This window comes from Chamaea fasciata, unplaced genomic scaffold, assembly GCF_029207755.1.
Source record: "Chamaea fasciata isolate MVZ Bird 193981 ecotype frontalis unplaced genomic scaffold, bChaFas1.0.hap1 SCAF_1, whole genome shotgun sequence".
In the NCBI taxonomy this organism is placed as follows: Eukaryota; Metazoa; Chordata; class Aves; order Passeriformes; family Sylviidae; genus Chamaea; species Chamaea fasciata.
In genome coordinates, this window is record NW_027094086.1 from 51,221,907 (window position 1) to 51,239,411 (window position 17,505).

The 17,505-nt window shown below is 37.2% G+C and overlaps 1 protein-coding gene across 6 annotated transcripts in view; it reads left to right on the top strand.

Annotated features, from left to right (window-relative positions):
* Nucleotides 1–17,505, top strand: part of PTPRM (protein tyrosine phosphatase receptor type M) — a 440,953-nt gene that overhangs the window by 92,842 nt on the left and 330,606 nt on the right. For all 6 annotated transcript variants that reach the window (XM_066183184.1, XM_066183199.1, XM_066183217.1 and 3 more), the window contains exon 2: nt 7,855–7,977. In XM_066183184.1, the coding sequence (XP_066039281.1) occupies nt 7,944–7,977 (34 nt within the window). In that variant the 5' untranslated portion in view covers nt 7,855–7,943. The remainder of the gene's footprint in view (nt 1–7,854; nt 7,978–17,505) is intronic.

Consider the following 17,505-nt stretch of genomic DNA (forward strand, 5'->3'; position numbering starts at 1 on the left):
CTTTCCTAGAATAGAGTACAGAGACATTGTTGTGGGTTTTACTGTAGATTTTCAAAACAGAGGTGTTGTTTCAAATCCTGTAAGAGGGTGCTGCGTGGTGTCAAATGAAAGTATGACTAATTGTTACTTTGCCTATATGTGAATGCACTGTGTGCATTGCACCCTCCTGATCATGTCCTTACTAGTCTGCATTTCAAATAAATGGGGAAAAAAGTAATGTCTCCTATATCTCTGTTCCCTAGCATCTGCTTTCTTTGCCAGCCAGGATGACTGAATGCTTTAACATGTTTAATAAAGGGGTTCTCTGCACTCCTGGGTGGTAGCTATAAAAATAAATAAATCTTATGATATAAACTGTATGAAATAAGTGTGCAGTTGCATTTTTGTTTTTCTCTGTCGGCTTATTCACCTTCCAGGATATCATTTGAATTTTTAATTCTGTTTTAAGTATGTGAAGAAGATTCCTTTTGTTAGTTATTTGTAGGTCAAAGCTTTTGCTGAAATGTTTCAGGCTGTTTATACAAGAGATTTTTTGCGTTTTTTAGCACATTTTTGTCATGTATTTGTGATAAACAAGATGCAAAACATATGGGAGGTCTGCCTTTTATTTATTCATTTTTGTAGTGGTTTTGACCACAGTCCAGAATTTCATCACATTCACTCAGCTCCAATAAAAATGTAAATCACCTGTCTCCCTTTTGCAACTGGTATGCCCAGTGTGATCTTTTTAATAAGGTGCATACATCTGTAGGTTAAAAAAATGTTACAAATTAAGCTTCCTGTTGTTCTTGGAAAGTCTTTCCAAAGTACTTCTCCTATGGAGCTTTGTTTTGGTAAGGTGTTAAGAAAGTTATCATAACAAACGTTTGTAAAGTTAATTCCCTAATCTAAATTTGATTTAAGCATTATGTTTAGTTAATTTAAAAGGACAACAATACATATTTAAAAAAGCCTAAAAAATCCCACCAACCTCCTCCCCTAACAGCCTCTAAAATTTATCCATAGCAGTTATTCATAGCAGAAATGTCTCTTCACTCATGTCGAACTGGAAGAATAGCTGCTAGTTTTAACACCCAGCATGATATCCTCCCTTTAACTAAAGCATAAAATCTGATGATTTCTGCAAATACACTTGTTTTAATAGTACTTCTCAACATAGGATCTTCATAATGTGTTTCTGTATAATCTGTATGCTCTTCATAGGATTGAACACTCAAATATTTCTCTTGGTAGATGTCCTAACTAATGACAACTGCAGCAGGGTTATAATTTGTGTATGTAAGCATGGATGTGCACTTGCCCGTATAATTGATGCCATACATTAAGAGAAGCTATCACTGATATTGTGAAATCGAACACCCTGCCATTAAATAATGCCAGAAATAAGTGTGCTCATAGAATATTAATGTGCACCTATTTTCCCACGGGGCTCATAAATATTCACTGATATAACAATGACACAAATACACGGATTGTATTTGCTTACACAAGATGGATGATTTTTATTTTAAGAACCTTTATTCATTGTCTTGCTTTGGTGAGTGGTTTCTTTTTCTATGTTTTGGTAGCTGAAAGGAGTTTAAATGCACATTTTGAGAGGAAACTTTTTTTAGGGTTTTTCAGTAAAGTCCAGGAACCCAAATTTTGAATTATTCTCAGTATCTGTTAGGCAAATGTGATTGTTTAAAACCATTTTATTTGCCTAAGCATGGGCAGCTTTCTGGGGGAAGTTAGAACTGACAAATATGCTTTCCATAAAATTCAACTTTGCTTCATTATCCTGTGTCACCAAAACTGAAGCATTTTCGGCGACATTCATGTTGATTCAGTTTCTGTCAGGTAAGTGGAGGGAGAACAGAGAGAACAACTGTAAATGTTTTATGAACATGTGGTGAGGTTTTGAAAACTCTTAAATTACAGCTTTAAGTGTTTATCTGAAATTTTTTTTTGTATGCTGTCATGTCATCACTTGTGATACTGCTGGCATCTTGTCCATAAATTTGGAATTCTCTAGCATTCTTGTACCACCTTCTCCACAAGTCTTAGCACAGTTTTAGATAAATTTTTGTCTGTTTTTCTCCTTTAGGGACAGAATTAATATCAGACTTCCTTAGTTCCTAAATACATACTTTTACCTCATGATCTTTTCTCTGGCTCATGAGATTTTTCCAGACAATTCTTCTATTCTCTACCTTTTTCAAAACCCATTCTGAGCACAGCCACAATCAGAAAAGATCTCTAATTGTAAAGTCTGTTTCCTTTTACTCTTCTCTCTCACCCCCATGCATATGTAGACTTGACAAAATGTAGATACTATTTTAAATGAGATCAACTTTATTCAGCACATGGATTTTCAAGCTCCCTGACCAGTAATATAGATTGCAGAATTATTTTAGAGCTCTGAACACTTGCCTTTGGTAGGAAAAAAACCCAAACCTTGGTATATTTTGAGAGAAAATAAATATTCTATTTTAAAACAGACTACCCACTGTTGAAAGCTCACTTGTAAAGCCTGGATAAGAATTTTTGGTGCATGTATGTCACTGTAGATACATGGTATCTCTGTGTGTGCTTCAGAGGCACACAGAGAAGATTTTATTTTACTGGCTATCTCTGAGCTAGCATGTCTGTAAAGCCCTTTCAACATGTAATACTGTAACACCTTTGAAAGGGCAGGTAGAGCCTTTTTTTGCTGACTGTCTACACTCGAAGTAGAATCCAGCAGACCACTATGTTCAGTTTCTAATAAGTTCTTTAAACCATCCATTTGCCTAGCTGAAGTTAGTTTACATGAACCTTTATTGGCTCAACCATTTATTGATTTCAGAGAAGCAAATGGTTTTGAACTAAGCAATTTCTGTCATCACCCCATTTATAGTAAAATTTATACAGCAGACCAGACCTGTGGTACAGGCTCATAGGCAGCAGTTCAATTTTTTTGTGTTAAAAATTGTACATTTATTCCTACTGCACACTATTCCTGCTTTCTCTGTTAGTGAGTTTGTAATTGAGAATGGCTTATTTTCCTCTTTATGACTCCTTATCTTCCCCCAAAGGAGAAATTGTTCATTCTCTGATGGGGATGGTTTGTCAGTTTAGAGGCACAGGTTCCCGTTTTCCTAATGCTGTGTTTCTCAGATCACTTTCTATTGTCATGAGAGTGTCTAGATAGGATGATTGTCCTGAGCAGTAACCCTTGAGGATAAGCTGCCTCATCCAGAATCGTAACAATTGTAGTTTCTCACGGTTTTTCAGTTATTTCAGTTTTCATTTGCCTTGGTGTGTTGTCTGGGTGATGTGCTTTGTCCATTGCCCTTGGATACAGGCATGTTCATGAGGACAGGAGGGAATGCAGTTGGCTGAGGAATGCTATGTTGTTGGTTTGGGCAGAGGCTTCTTTTTTGTTACAGACAGAAAGGGGAGATAAATTGCCTAATAGGAGATGAATCTTTCCCTGCAATATCCGAGCCTCCTGATATGAAATGCGGTCTAGGCATCCCAGCTTTCAGATCAGATATCAACATTTTAATTCCTATTTCAAAGTATAGCTACATTGCACTTAGAGTTAATCAACATAACCCCATTTCCAGTATGAAACCAAAAATAAGAGAGACAGCAGAATTCAGAATACTTTTTAAATTAGATAAAGAATACTATGAAAATGGGGGATTCAGTAAACTTATCTTCTGGGTTCACATATTCTGCAGCAGAATTCATGGTGCTATGGCAGATCAGAAACCATAGGGCTTCACTGTAAAGAAAAAGTTGATTTTATCCCGAAGCAAGGACATTGTATCAGTTCTTCTGTGTACTTATGTTCCTTGCCAGTGCTAGCACTGACACTCACAATAATTACTAGTTTTAGCACTTGTACACTTGGCAGCAAATTTTTGATGGAAAGTACCTATTGATCTAAGATCTCTGAAGTACATAAAATCAACCAAAATGAAGCAGTGCCCAGTGTAATTTGAACTTTTTTCTACATTACATTTTGTCACTTAAAGGATTTGTAGTATCCTACTGTTTGCTGAGGTAGTCTTTGAGAATGCTTCATAAGAGATGTCAAGAATCTGTAAACCACAAAATAGCTTGAATAAAACTTTATTCAAATTAGGAAAAATATAGTGGATTCTTTATCCCTTTTACTCTAATTGGTTGCTTTCATCTTAAATTATTTTCCTTGTTTAAGCTCATAAATTTTTCAAGATCTAAAGTAATTTAGCCAGCTTAAATTGAAGCATCCAAAAAAGACTACACTCAGACAATGGCATCGTTGTATTGAACTGAGTTCATGATGGTTAAATGGATAATTGCAGTTGAAAGAACCATAGGCTGTAATAGACTGTGTTGCATCTTGTGCATTTGTCAATTCAGTTCCCCTTAGGAATCCAAAAATATCTATAAAATACAGCACAACCAAAGAATCTTAATGGGATATGTATCTTCTGTTTTACTTATAAATATTTCAGTCAGCATGCAGTTCATCCTTTAAAGTACATTTGGCCATCCAAACTCAGATGTTAGTATAACAGGCAGGGAAATTGCTTTGCTTGATTAAACTGTGTAACAGCCAATATGTATTTTGATTATTATTATCAATTCTAGTAGCAAAAAACGAGCAGATTTCTCAAGTGAGCTGGTTGATTATAAACAGCGGCCTGTCTTGGCAGTGGCTCATGTTTCAAAACAGTGCAATGATTAGAGACATTGAAGACCTGATAATTGCTCAGAGTTTACCAGTCCTTGTTGATACCATGGGTCCATTTCATGAGCTGAAAACCTCGCACAGTAAGAGACCCAACCATGACTAGAAAATACACAAAGCTCTGCAGTAGCAACCAGGAGGGCTTCAGTAGTGGCAAATGTAGGAACTCCTCAAAAGTTAATGACCCATTCCTAAAGAACTTCATCTTGTAGTATGGTCAGATGTGAGCAGCAGAACTTCCAGAAATTGGTCATAAGCCACTAGGATCTTTGATGACTTAATTTACAGTAATTGTTTCGTGGCTGATTTGGCTAAGTGGGTTTTTTGTTGTTTGTTTTGTACCACTAAGATGTTCTGTGTTACAAGTGTGCCTTTACTTCCAAAACCTATATATGCCATGTATGCTATTTTCCTCTGCAAAAGACTTTACAGAAAGTCATGGTTGTGCAAAACCTTTATTAGTATTCATCTTGTCCTCAGTGTCTCGCTGTGGAAAGAAACATGGCTTGATATCTGTGCTGTCAAAGATCTAATGGATGCTGGTCAGTTCTCTGGATGGGTGACTGTACAGCTTGGTGACCTGTAGTGATGCTTGCTGAACTTCATTAGTTGTGGGTGGAAGGCGCTTAGGAATTGAAGGAGTTCAGAAGTTTCTTTAAAACTCTTCCTGTAGCAGACATGAAGATTTGATACCCTTTTTGATGGTTATAGTAATAGCAATACAACAAAGGATGTACATGGCAAAGATGGAAAAAGAGAAATCCTGCGAGTGTGATTTAGCCATAAACTTGCAAGAGAAATGAAGAAAAACAAGCAGTGAGAAATTATCCCATGTTGAGAGACAAATGGTATAGACAAATAGAACTGTCATTCTATTTATTCATGTTTTTGACATCTTCCTAATTCATGAGAATGCCAGAAGCCGTTATGAACCATCTGTAATCACAAATCTTGCCTTTTTCCTAGTATTGGATATTTTGCTGGGCTTCTGGATTTGAGGAAGAAAACACTTTATGCTATCTTGTCTCCTTATCACTAGAGATATGTTTGATGTAATAAAGTGTGGGATCTATTCCATATATTCATTGGTCCCGGTTTGAATTGTAGACCCTGATTTAGGCCAACTTCCATTTGGGTATATGTTTTTTGCCCAACTTGACTACATTGCAGACTCCATGACTTGGGTGTTTAAATTTATGTCCTGTTATCATTAGCAGTACTTTGGCAAAGAAACTACCTTTCTTTTTTATTTTTTATAAAAAAGCACAAATATATCTGTTAAAGTTGATGTTCAGCTTTTATGTTTGAAACTTAGCTTGTGGTGTATTTTATGAAGTTTGAAGCAGTAGTTATGCAAGTAGTTCAACTACTAGAAAAAATGTTTAAATGACTGCCTAAATTTCTAAGCCTTCCCTCTGGAAATGTTGCAGATGTTATTTAATATACTCTATAAAAGTCTCACAAATTTCTGAATTTTTTAACTTCAGGAGAGAGAGCGTGTTTATATCTCTTGTTAACACTGAGGCAAAATGTTGGAGTTTAGAGTTGAGTTTTTTAATGGGTTTTCTGTTCCCATTGGATTATCTAATTGAATCTTTTGCACTTAAATTTGTAGAGAAAAAAGCAGTTTCCAGAGGTGCCGATTTCCTTCATAAACTTAGATGTATTGGAGACTTCCTATAGAAAGATATTTTAGAACAGAGACTAGTACAAGATGGCCTGTATTCGAGAGGGCAGGGCAAACATGGGGTATTTGTAAAGGCCAATGTAATATTCTCACTCTTAAGAGAAGAAAAATTAAATTTCTCAATGATTGCATATAAAATAATTTCTACTGAAGATTATACGCTTGCTAAGTTTTTGCTATGAATCTCAAATATACACTTCGACTAGTTACTAGGAAGGCTGGACTACAGTTAGGTGGTATTTGTCAGGTGTAATGGAATTTTGTCTTCTACTTTTTGGTAAGTGTTGTGGTTTTAAGCCCTGGGAAGAAATTAATTCTATCCTAGTGAGAACGGTATGTTTTATGTATGCAATATGGTATGCTTTAATGCCATTTGTAGTACTCTAGGAAAATTCAGATTTTAAAAATCAATTTTTAAGCTAGATTTTGCCTATTTCCTATATTAATACAGCTTGGCAAGGCTTAGCCTAGTGTGCCTTTGGACAGATAGCAAAGATGATGAATAGCCCTAAAGTTTAGTTTTGTTTGAACAGCTGCAGAATTTCCTTTAATATGGACAGAAATATCTCTGACTAGAGTTATATTTATTTTCTGAAATAGGAAAGATGTCATTCTTCACTGGAGTAAAACATCAAATAAAACAGAATTTTGTAACCCTGTGTTAGTCTCCTGTTAGATGATGACAATGTAAAAATGTTTCCTTTGTATCACAGCGAAAAAGCAAACATTTTCCATTTTCTTGTGGATAATGTTAAACTCTGTTTCTCAAAACTTGGGACGTTAATTATTCCCTACCCCAGCTTCGGTGAGTGTGAACTTTTATAGCATGTTATTCTCTTCAGATTTACTTAGAAGATGGTGAGGAAAAAAGGAGGAAACAAAACTCTTTTATTTCAGAGATTCAGAGACTGAGCATACATTGACATTTTGAGGTCAATGTGCTGCGTTGTGCCAGAGGAACTGATCCCACAAACAGCGGTGCTGGTACCTGTTAGCAGCGCAGCACACCTGGCAGCACCTAGGTTTTCCCTTACATGGAAACCAAGATACAGGAATGAAAGCTAATGTTCCCATCCTTACAGTTTTTTTCTAAAATGTAGAATTTTGGGCATGGGATAATTTCTTTCCCTGAAGAGTGTTAATCATGCAACCTTTTAATATTCTGATTTTTACTGCTATTTATTTTGCTATTTTGTTTTTGATACGTGGTGATTGGATCATAAGACAAAATTTGTCTGCAGTTCTTAATTTGCTCCTTTACCCTTAGGATTTTGTTTTCATAACAAAAAAAAAAAATTGTCCCCTCACAGAAAATGAAGATTAGTAAATAGATAATAATTTGTATTAAAAGATGTTTAAAAATGACACAGCCTCCATTGAGTGATGTTGCAGTTGTTAGGATTGGAGATTCATAATCAGTTATCTGCATGCCTTAATTTTTACCTTTGTATTTCTTTAACAGGGTGCTGCACTTTTGATGAGCCTCTCAATTCCTGTGGCTATAGTCAGTCAGATGATGATGATCTCAACTGGGATCAGGTGAATGCGCCGATGAAGCCGTCGTTGGGTCAAGGGATGCCATCGGGTTCGTCTTCATTTTGCTTTGTTTCTCTTCAATGCTAGATTATGTGTTTGTCCAGCATTTACTGGCAGTACTGTTCTTAAAATGTTGCTTCATCTGAGTCTGTTTAAGTGGAATACTCAGATTTTCTGAGGGATTTCTATGAGGGATATTTTGCAAATCAAAGTTTTGGTTTTGTTGTGTGGGGAGTACAAAGGTTAGAAAGAAGAAATAGAAGCTTGGTGTTATTGGGGAAAGCCAAAAGAAAACAGAAGAGTGACATGAAAATGAATCTAAAGTGGTACTAGAAACAGACAGGACTTAGTAAGAGTGAAAAGATAGACTCGGGTATTTTCCCTGAAAGATATAATAATCAAAATCTGTTATAAAAAGATTGACAGAGAAGAGGTGAGCAAAAAAAGCAAAAGAATCCCAAAACAAAGGGTCTCAGTGATGTTATGCTCACTGAATTTAAAAGATAGTTGTGATACTATTATTTAATCTGTTTTTTTGCCCTGCATAGAGTTGGACCTTGTTCCATAGCAACAATCTGTGCGTTGTGCTGAACTTTAAACTCACTCTAGTAATATAGTCATTACCTTAGTACTTCACCCACAGAAACATGTAAAATTTGGTCACTGGTTTTAAAGTATTCACTAGCATAAAATTTACTAGTAGTTCTTTTTCATAGTTTTTAGCTAGGTATGTTAAGACTTCACCCCATGTACTGACCTCCATTTCCTGGGATATGATTGCCTGCAGCCCAGCTCAGCATCTGCTTTAGCTTTTATAGACTGAGCTTCAGCTATTATCACCTAAAAGCAAGCAAAACAAAAGGACAACAAGATAAAATCACTGGTTGTAGCATTGTGAGACTTCCTCTGCATTAGTCTCATTACTTAGTATAAATATATCCATAACACTTAAAAGCATTGCAAATGAGTGTCCCAGTATTTCACATCCCTTTCAATGAGGTCTTTAAAGGACCCATGACGTTCTTAGGTGCTTATATAAAGTCTCATCAAAAGTTGTTGTTCTTGAGAAAATCTTCCTCCCTAATTTTTGAATAAGGGGATTAGGAAGTAAACAATGTGAATCTTTAGAAGTGACAGTGTAAACAAAACCTGAACATGTGCACTCATCAATAGTCTAGAAATAAATGAACTAATGTATGGTAAGCACAATCAGTCTTAGATAGCATTCACTTTAAAAAAAAAAGGCTTTCAGTGTTCTTCGCTGTAGATTTACCAGTGCCACCCTGAATTGTGGATGGCATCTTATCTAAGGTTCATGGCTGAAGCACCTTTTACTCTTTGATTCCTCTGGCAAAGGCAGGATGCCCAGCTTTAAGATGGATGTTCAGTTTATCTGAGTCCTTGCATTTGGATTATCATGCTAGATTGAGTTCATCAACCCAGATAAGGGAGGTTCTTTCAAATTCTTTTTTAAACTGGCTTTCATCCAGTGGTCTTGGCATATACTGCTGAACATTTTCTGAACTATTTCATTAGTGCTTGATACTGTTGCTCAAGTTGGAGATAACGGACACAGTTTATCAGCCATCTTGGCTACAAGATACACATTCTTTTTTTCAGTCATGCCACTGGAATTCTCTTCCTATTCCAAATTTCATTCATTACTCTCCCCACTTGGATTTGTGAAAGCCATTGTCGGTATGTGATGTTCAGTCTTCTTGGCAGATAGAGAAAATAGATTTAAATTTCTTCTGATGACGACAGGCTTGAAGATTTTTTGGTTTTTTTCTCAGTGACAGGAGTCTGGACTAGGGACTGTCATGTCTATAGAAGGAGAATTTTACATGTAATTTTATTTATCAGATGTCATACAACTTGTTTCTTATTTGTCTTCTGGCCTTTTTATCAGAAGTCTGAAATAATGTTCTGATGATCTGGTAAAAATCTATTTAATTTGGTAACAAGTTCTATTTACAGTTTAGGGAGTTTTATTTCTGCCCATAAAGGAAGAGAAATATTCTTTAGGAGCATTGGGTCAGAAGATGAATGAGTTCATCTGAGGAGGGTTGAGGATATTGGTGCCTTAAAAGGTCAAAAACCCCTTTGAGAGGGACAGAAATGCTCATTTTTTGCAAATGAGAAGCACTGTGTCTAACGGCACGATTTAGTCAAGTGGTACCTAATTTTTCCTCATAATTTCATCTAGACAGTTTTTTCCTGTTCTTGTTCAAATCATCATCTTAACGATTTTAATTAGTTTTCAGTTAGCCTTAGCCAGAGGGTTATGTGATACACTTAAAAACTGATTTCAAGTAGTTTGTCAGCAGTTTCTGAGCTACATATTTAGGAAAAAATAACTTCAGATGATAATGAATAGAACATCTTAAATTAATGGTTTGTGGGGAATTCTTGGCTTGAAAGCAAAATGCTTTATGCAACAATGTTGTAGTACTAGACTGAAACAAGAACTCTCAGTTCTGTACTCCCTTGTCAGAGGAAAAAAAATTAATGCACATAACATTTCTAATTTCAGGCAACATGCTCCAGTGAGTGAGTTGATGCCGATATACAATATTTTGTATAATTTGATGGCAGTCAGGGGGAAGCACACAAGTTACGGCATTTGATTTCTTTTAATCCACATGAGAGTGCTGAGAGCATAGCTGCACTTCAGATAAATAAATGCTTTGGCCTGATATGCTATTTCAGTGGGACAAAGGAAATGTCATCTAAGATTCATGCATATGTGTGTATGCTTTAATGTACACACAGTTTACATGCTTGTGAATATTTGAGATCTTGTTTTAGATGAAAATTACTGAACTGTGTCTAAGGTAATAATAGAAAAAAATCCCAGAAGTGTTTCTTACAGTGGACTTCAGTCTCTGTTGGATAGTTACTGTAGCACAGAAACAGGAAGACACCACTAAAGTTAGTAGGGTGCTAGTGCTCTAATTTCCTCGATAAAAATAAGCATGGCCCTTAATGAGTCAGTATTAATCTGAAATTGTGTTAAATAATCCAAAAAAGTAAGGATGTGTATGAGTTTCTGTATGTGTTCGTATGAATTAAATGAATGTCGTTAATCAACTGCTCTTCTGTTTCAAGTGTCCTGTGAGTCAGATGGGGTAAATGCTGTTTGGAAGAACAGTTCTTCCCATTTCTCAGCCTGTCTTCTTGTTTTTCTGTTCCAAGAATGTGTATTTAAAATAGTGTTCACAACTGTAATTACAGAAAGAGTCGCTATTAATGCCATCTTGCATTATCCTGTGGAACAGTTACAGCAGTTTGATATTAATGTGTTTATGTAGTGCAGATTTACAATTACAGCTAACTGTAAGCCCTCTAGTTGTAGTGCAATAAAAATGTCTTCAGAAGAATATGCCCAAACAGTAGATTACTCTATTGGCAAGGTGTGAGCTGTAGGAGGGGCCTCTATGAGAAGGGCTTTGGGTTGCCCCATGTTGGACACATTTGGGCACAGCCACTGGACCCAGGTACACCTGACCTCCTGGTGCACCTCTGGGATTGAATGCTTAGGAAAGGGTAAAAGCCACTGGGCAGTAGGTGTCAGAGAGAGAAGTGAGAAAATGTGAGAGAAAGCCCTGCAGACATCCACATCAGTGCAGAAGGAGGGGCAGGGGGTGCTCCAGGCAGTGGAGCAGAGATTGCCCTGCAGGCTGTGGTGCAGCCCATGGTGACGCAGCTGTGCCCTGCAGCCCGTGGGGGTCCATGGTGGAGCAGAGATCCTCCTGCTGCTCCCACATGACCACACACCAAGAAAAGGTAGAGATTTCCTGAAGAAAGATGCAACCCGTGGAAGGGAGTCCACACAGAGGCAAATTTTATCGCAGGACCTGTGGTCTATGGGGGTCACTAGAGCAGTACATTCCTGAAGGACTGTGTCCCGTGGAAAGAGGTTGGTTGGGGTTTTTTTGAGATACTTGGGTGCATTGTGTTAGTCCAGATACTGCTACAGTAAGTAGCGTCACTGACAGCGATGCAATTAGAATTTTACGGATTACTCTAAGAAATAGAAATGTTGTCAGGAGTCTTCTGTATCTGTCATTTACTGGATATCATTTCTGTTCGTGTCCATGTATTTTTTTATAAAACACTATGTTCAGTTGTGTAAAATCTTTCTATGGTGTTTCACAGTTCCAGTTGATTTCTAAAGGACAGTAGTATCATTTTTATTCAATGCAGTGGTTGGTTTGATATCTCTGAGGGATGTTGCTGCGTTTGCAACAAGTCACTGGCATCAGCCTTTCATTCATTTTAAAACAGTTCAAACCCAAGTATAAATCAAATCTTTACAGGCTGCCATTCACTGTGTTGAAAGGATGTTTCCTGCAATGAAGTTTTCTGTGTTTAGTGCAGTGCTGGTCAATGCTAGGATGAGAATTCTGTTTGTGCTATTTGAGGTGATAATATATGATTTTCATGGCTATATGTGATATTTTGAATGGCCCACTATGCTTATTTGTATTCTGAATATGTAGTGTTGCTTAATGCCTATGCAGTGTCTGCAGAAAATGCTTATAATGCTTATATTATTGTTTAAAATGGCCTTTTGATACCTAGTAACCAGACATGCAGAGCTAGCAGATATTCTGTAAACAAGGCAGTGATTCAGAGGAGTATTTAATATTACAGAATGTGAAGCAGTGTGAAAAATTTACATTGTTGTTTAATTGTGCATAGAAGAGTTGTGATCTATTTTAAAAGACAGATAAAGTGATCAGTTGGCAAGTGTGAGTTCAAGCCAATTGCAATATTTTGCCGTGTAAAATTATTGTTCTTTGATTTTGTACTTCATCATTAAGTACATTTTAGCACTGCATTGCATTTTTGTTGTATGTTAGCCTGGATACTTTTCTTCTGTTTGCATCCATATTGAAAAAGTTAAATATATTTCTTTGTCAATCCTGTTTCCCTCATATTGCTTTAAATAGCTGCATTTTTAATTCACTTGAATGCTATCTGGGGATAATATAAAGTACTATCAAGGTGTGGGAGTTGCCTCCTGCTGACTGTGTTAAATTTCTTCATAGAATTTTCTAGACCTGGAACAGTAGCATGTTTAGGATCTTATTGCACACCCAGGTAATAGCTGCAGCCATTAAGGACATGCCTTTTGGCAAGCAGCTCCAACTTCCAGTTAACTGTGTAAGTTCACACCAGTTGCTGCTAATACGGAGCAACGGAGCAACGTAGAGGTCAGAGAGAGCAAACTGCCTGAGCAGGGAGCCAGGGCAGTTCTGTGCTGCCATGGCTACGGTGCCAGCACTGGAGGGGCTGGCTACTTTAAAAACACACCTACAGGCTGAGTGGTGTGCTTGACACGTCTGTTCAACAAGAATGATGCCACCGGCTGTGTCTGAGGTATTGCTTGTTGTATGGATCTTGTGGTCATTTTTGTAACTTCTGACCTGAGGTTTCAGCACCTGGCACAAATTCTGTGTTTCTTACAGATATTGAGCATCTATCATTCTTGCAAAGGGAAGCAGAAGATTAATCAGCTTCAGAATCCCTCTTTCTGAATCACTGATGGACAATGTTCCTAGGTTTCTCAGCAGGTGAACTAGACAAATTATTATAGTGTAGTTTGCCTGCATGCCTAAGAGCTTTCAGAAAATTCGTGCTAATTATTTACTTAACAGATTGTTGTAGGTGTTCTCATACATGGCTTTTAGTTTGCACATTTTAGAAGAAGATTTTGAATATGAGCAGTGTGATTTATGAAGTACTAATACCTAATGTAGATGACTGATTTGCAGATTTTCATTTGAAGCAATATGCTTTCTGTAGTGTTCATTACTGTAACTTCAGGACATCAGTTTTCTTATGCATTCCATCAGCCATCTCATATTTGAGTGCAAAATTGCAGAACATGCTCCAAGTCATGGAAGTAAGTGGGAGACACTGTATTAAAAGCACAAGTAGCTGATAAATATTTGTTCAAGATGCTTGACTAAAATATGATGATATAATAAATTACAGCACTTTTTAATGTTTGAGGAACTCTCCTCTTCTGTAGAAGACAGACAGGAACTACATGAAAGATGTAAGTAATTTCTCATTAAACCAAAGTATTCTCAAAGTAACCTGGAAGATAAAGTTGTCTGCTGAGGGTAATTCTGTGTAGCACCATGTAGTGCCAGAGAGTGCTAAGCAAGTCCTCTAACCCAATTCATTTACCTTGCTGTGATTACATGTTTCCTGCTGAGGTTATATCTAACGTTTGCCATCATATATGCTGAGAAGCAGCTAACTTAATAAGCTAGACGCTGGAGCTGGGTTTGAAATGGATTTCTTGACAACAAAAACTTTTGAGATAAGAAAGTTCTTTTTTGTTACACATCAGAAACCCGCTCTTCCTCCCGATCTTCCACCCACAGTGCCAGGCACTATCCTGCTGGTTAAATGCATCAGAGTCTAGTTTCAAATTTCCCTGCTAAATTTAAAATAGAAGTACTTTAGACGACTGGGGTTTTGTTCATGTGTTTGTTTTCCCTTTCTGGACTCCTCATGATGAGTTCATTCAGATGAGGTAGGAGTATTCCAACAGTAGAGAGGAAGTTAAAGTAAGAGAATCCCAACAGGAGAGTGACAAAGTTCTTCATGTTGTAAAGCCAGCCAAAAACAACAACAACAACAACAAAAAAAAACAACAAACAACCCAAAACAAAAAAAAAACACCCCACCAAAAAAAAAAACAACAAACCAAAAAAACCCAAAAAAACCCCCAAAAACAAAACCAAAAAAACCCACCTTTTTTACAATACCTTGTAGTGAACTGGCATTTTTCAAGTGGAATATTTTCTGGAAAAGAAGAATGAAATTACTTCTGGTAAGGGTTCTTGGTTCTAAAAAGACCACATGAAGAATGTAAATTCACTTTCCTGGGGATATGCCTGAGACATGTAAATGAACCTCAGGATGCTTTAATCTAGGTAGTTTGAGACTCTGTGGTAATATCAGCCAAGTAGCACATGCCTTAGTGTAGGGTTCCCTAGGGACTCTGTGCTGAAGGCATGTTATTGCCCCTTTCCATGGGTGTCTTATTGAAACCACTGCAGTTTCTGCTCCAGTTTTAGCAGACTTGTATTAAGTACCAATACAATTTTTGGGCTTGTTTGCGTGGCTCTTTTCTTCTGTTGAAGAATGAAAATACTTTAGCAGTTCAAGCAGAGCTGTGGCCAGTAAAAAGCTTATGAATAAACAGCAAGTCTGGAGATGCTCCTCTAGGAGCTGCACTCACTGCATTGCAAGATCAAGCGGAAGGAGAATAATCAGAGTATTCCTAAATAAGCTTTTTCTTGTTTAGTAATTAATCTACTGGAAAAGAAAGCCTCTTAATTTCTTGCAGTCTTCAGGGCTTTTCTTTCAGTCTCATGCTTATCCTATTAGATTTCTTCTCATCCATCCTGCCCTTTAGAAACTAATAAAGAGTGGATCAAAACCTTTCCTTACATCTGCAGGCTTTAATGTGTGGAACGTGACAGCCTCTATTTCAGGGCCGAAGTCAGTTGTTACCCAAGTTAGTAGTTTATCTTTTAAGACAGTTCTTCTATATGACAAAATCATAGTCATAGGCATAGTGAAAATGCCAGTGAGCTGGAGGTGGACTCCATGACTCCTCTTTAGGACAGTAAATGTTACAGATTTTCTGGAAATATATTTTTAAGGGTTTTTTTTCCAGAAATTTAAGAGGAATTTCTTGTTTCAATTAGATTTAAGGGAGATTTTTTCATACCCTTTGACAGCACTTAAATTTGTTGGCAGGCACTGAGACTGTATGTTGTTAGCAGGTCTAGTTGTGACTACAATAGGAGGGACCAAAAGGTCACTGATTTAAGGCACAGGTCATTAAATGCTGCATGTGTCTTCAAGTGCTCCTAGATGTCTACACTTTTTGGACTTAATGCTCCCAAGCGGAGGAAAGTCATGTGGGAGTTTGTCATGTGGGAAATGTGGAAGCAGATAGGTTAGTGCGCAAGCAGAATGGATGGATTGTTTTCTATTTTGTGTGTAAGTCTTCTGGTATCTGAAACAATTTGATTTCCCAGAATTTCAAAGTCTTAGTCCTTTATAGTTGTATGCAGAACTCAGAGTCACAGAAGAAGCAATTATGTGAACTTCATGAACTTAATTAAAGAGCTCAGTACTGGTTTGTTTTTTTTTCTTCTCGGTTTTAAAGCAATATACCTATTTCCCTCACCAGCTGACATAATGCTTTCCCTATCTGGAAGTCACATTTCCAATCAACTGCTTTTCAGTAGCACAAAGGAGAAAAAAAATTCTGTCTGGACCTCATTGAAAATGTAATGATGTACACAGTCATTTAATGAGAAAGCAGGTGCAGGTAATTATCCAAGTCATAATGTTGCAGCAGCTAATAACATCAAATATTTGTGATAATTGCAAGCAGTTGATCACAGTTCTGTGCTTCTCACCTGTCACAGATTTGAAAAACACTTTCCAATACACATGTATTCATGTTAGAACATGGAAGCCACAGATGTACTTTTCTCACCAGTAGCTCCATATACTGTGATTTTGCATTAAGTTCAAATATGTCTGTGTTCTTATTTAAATTTTTGTTTAATTTCATTTTATTTCAGTTTTATTTCATTTTTCCCTTTGACTTATCGGGAGGAACATTCTTCTGCCAAAATTGAGTTCCTGATTCCCCCATACTCTTACAGTCTTCACCTGTTCTAGATGTCACAGTCAACTCTTGTGTCATTCTGGTTTCTGCTGGAGGACCGTGTAAGTCCCAGTGTAGTGCAGGGGAGTTCTCCCAGTGCCTGATGCTTGTGCAGCTGAGCATGGTGGCACCATCCCAAACTCAGGAGTCAGGTGTTGTTCTTCCCAGCATGTCTCTCTCCTGCACTTACACAAGAAATAGATCAAAGATATAGTGACAATGGGATGATCCTTAATGTATTCCCTTATATGTTGAGAGCTAGAAAAGAAAGGAAGGGAATGGAAATTTGCTAGAGGCAAATTTCTTTTATGCCAGGCCTGTGTGATAAGACCACTGCTCAAAGGAGTTTAGAGATGCTTCTCTCTGAAGCTTTTTTACATTGATATCTTAAAGGTGCAAGGAAATGATGAGAACATAAGTTGGTCAGTAGCCCTCTTTTCTGCACGTGGACTGTTGTAGAAATATGTCTGTAGAAGAGAAATTTACATTTGTCAGGCATTTGAGAAGGCTCTGCGTGGAAAACAGAAGGTGAAGAGAAGCAGGTCCCTGGTCCAATCTTTTATGTCTGAAGTATTTTAGCAGTTTTCAGTTAGTAGGAATCAAAGGCAATTACTGTTTGAGTGGCAGACAGCACATAGTAATTCTCACACCTTAAGAAAGGGCTGCTTAAAATGTTGGTGTCATGATTTTTTTAAAAGTGGTATCCCAAGAAGAAACTGAAAGAGAGACAGGCTTTCAGAGGAGGATTCTGGGCTTGTCTGTATTCCAAATAAGGAAGGGTGCTTCTGTGGAGGCTAGCAGGGGACCTGAGGGATAGGATGTAAAACTTGCTGTGTTTCTTGGTATTTCCTTATGAGGTTTCCT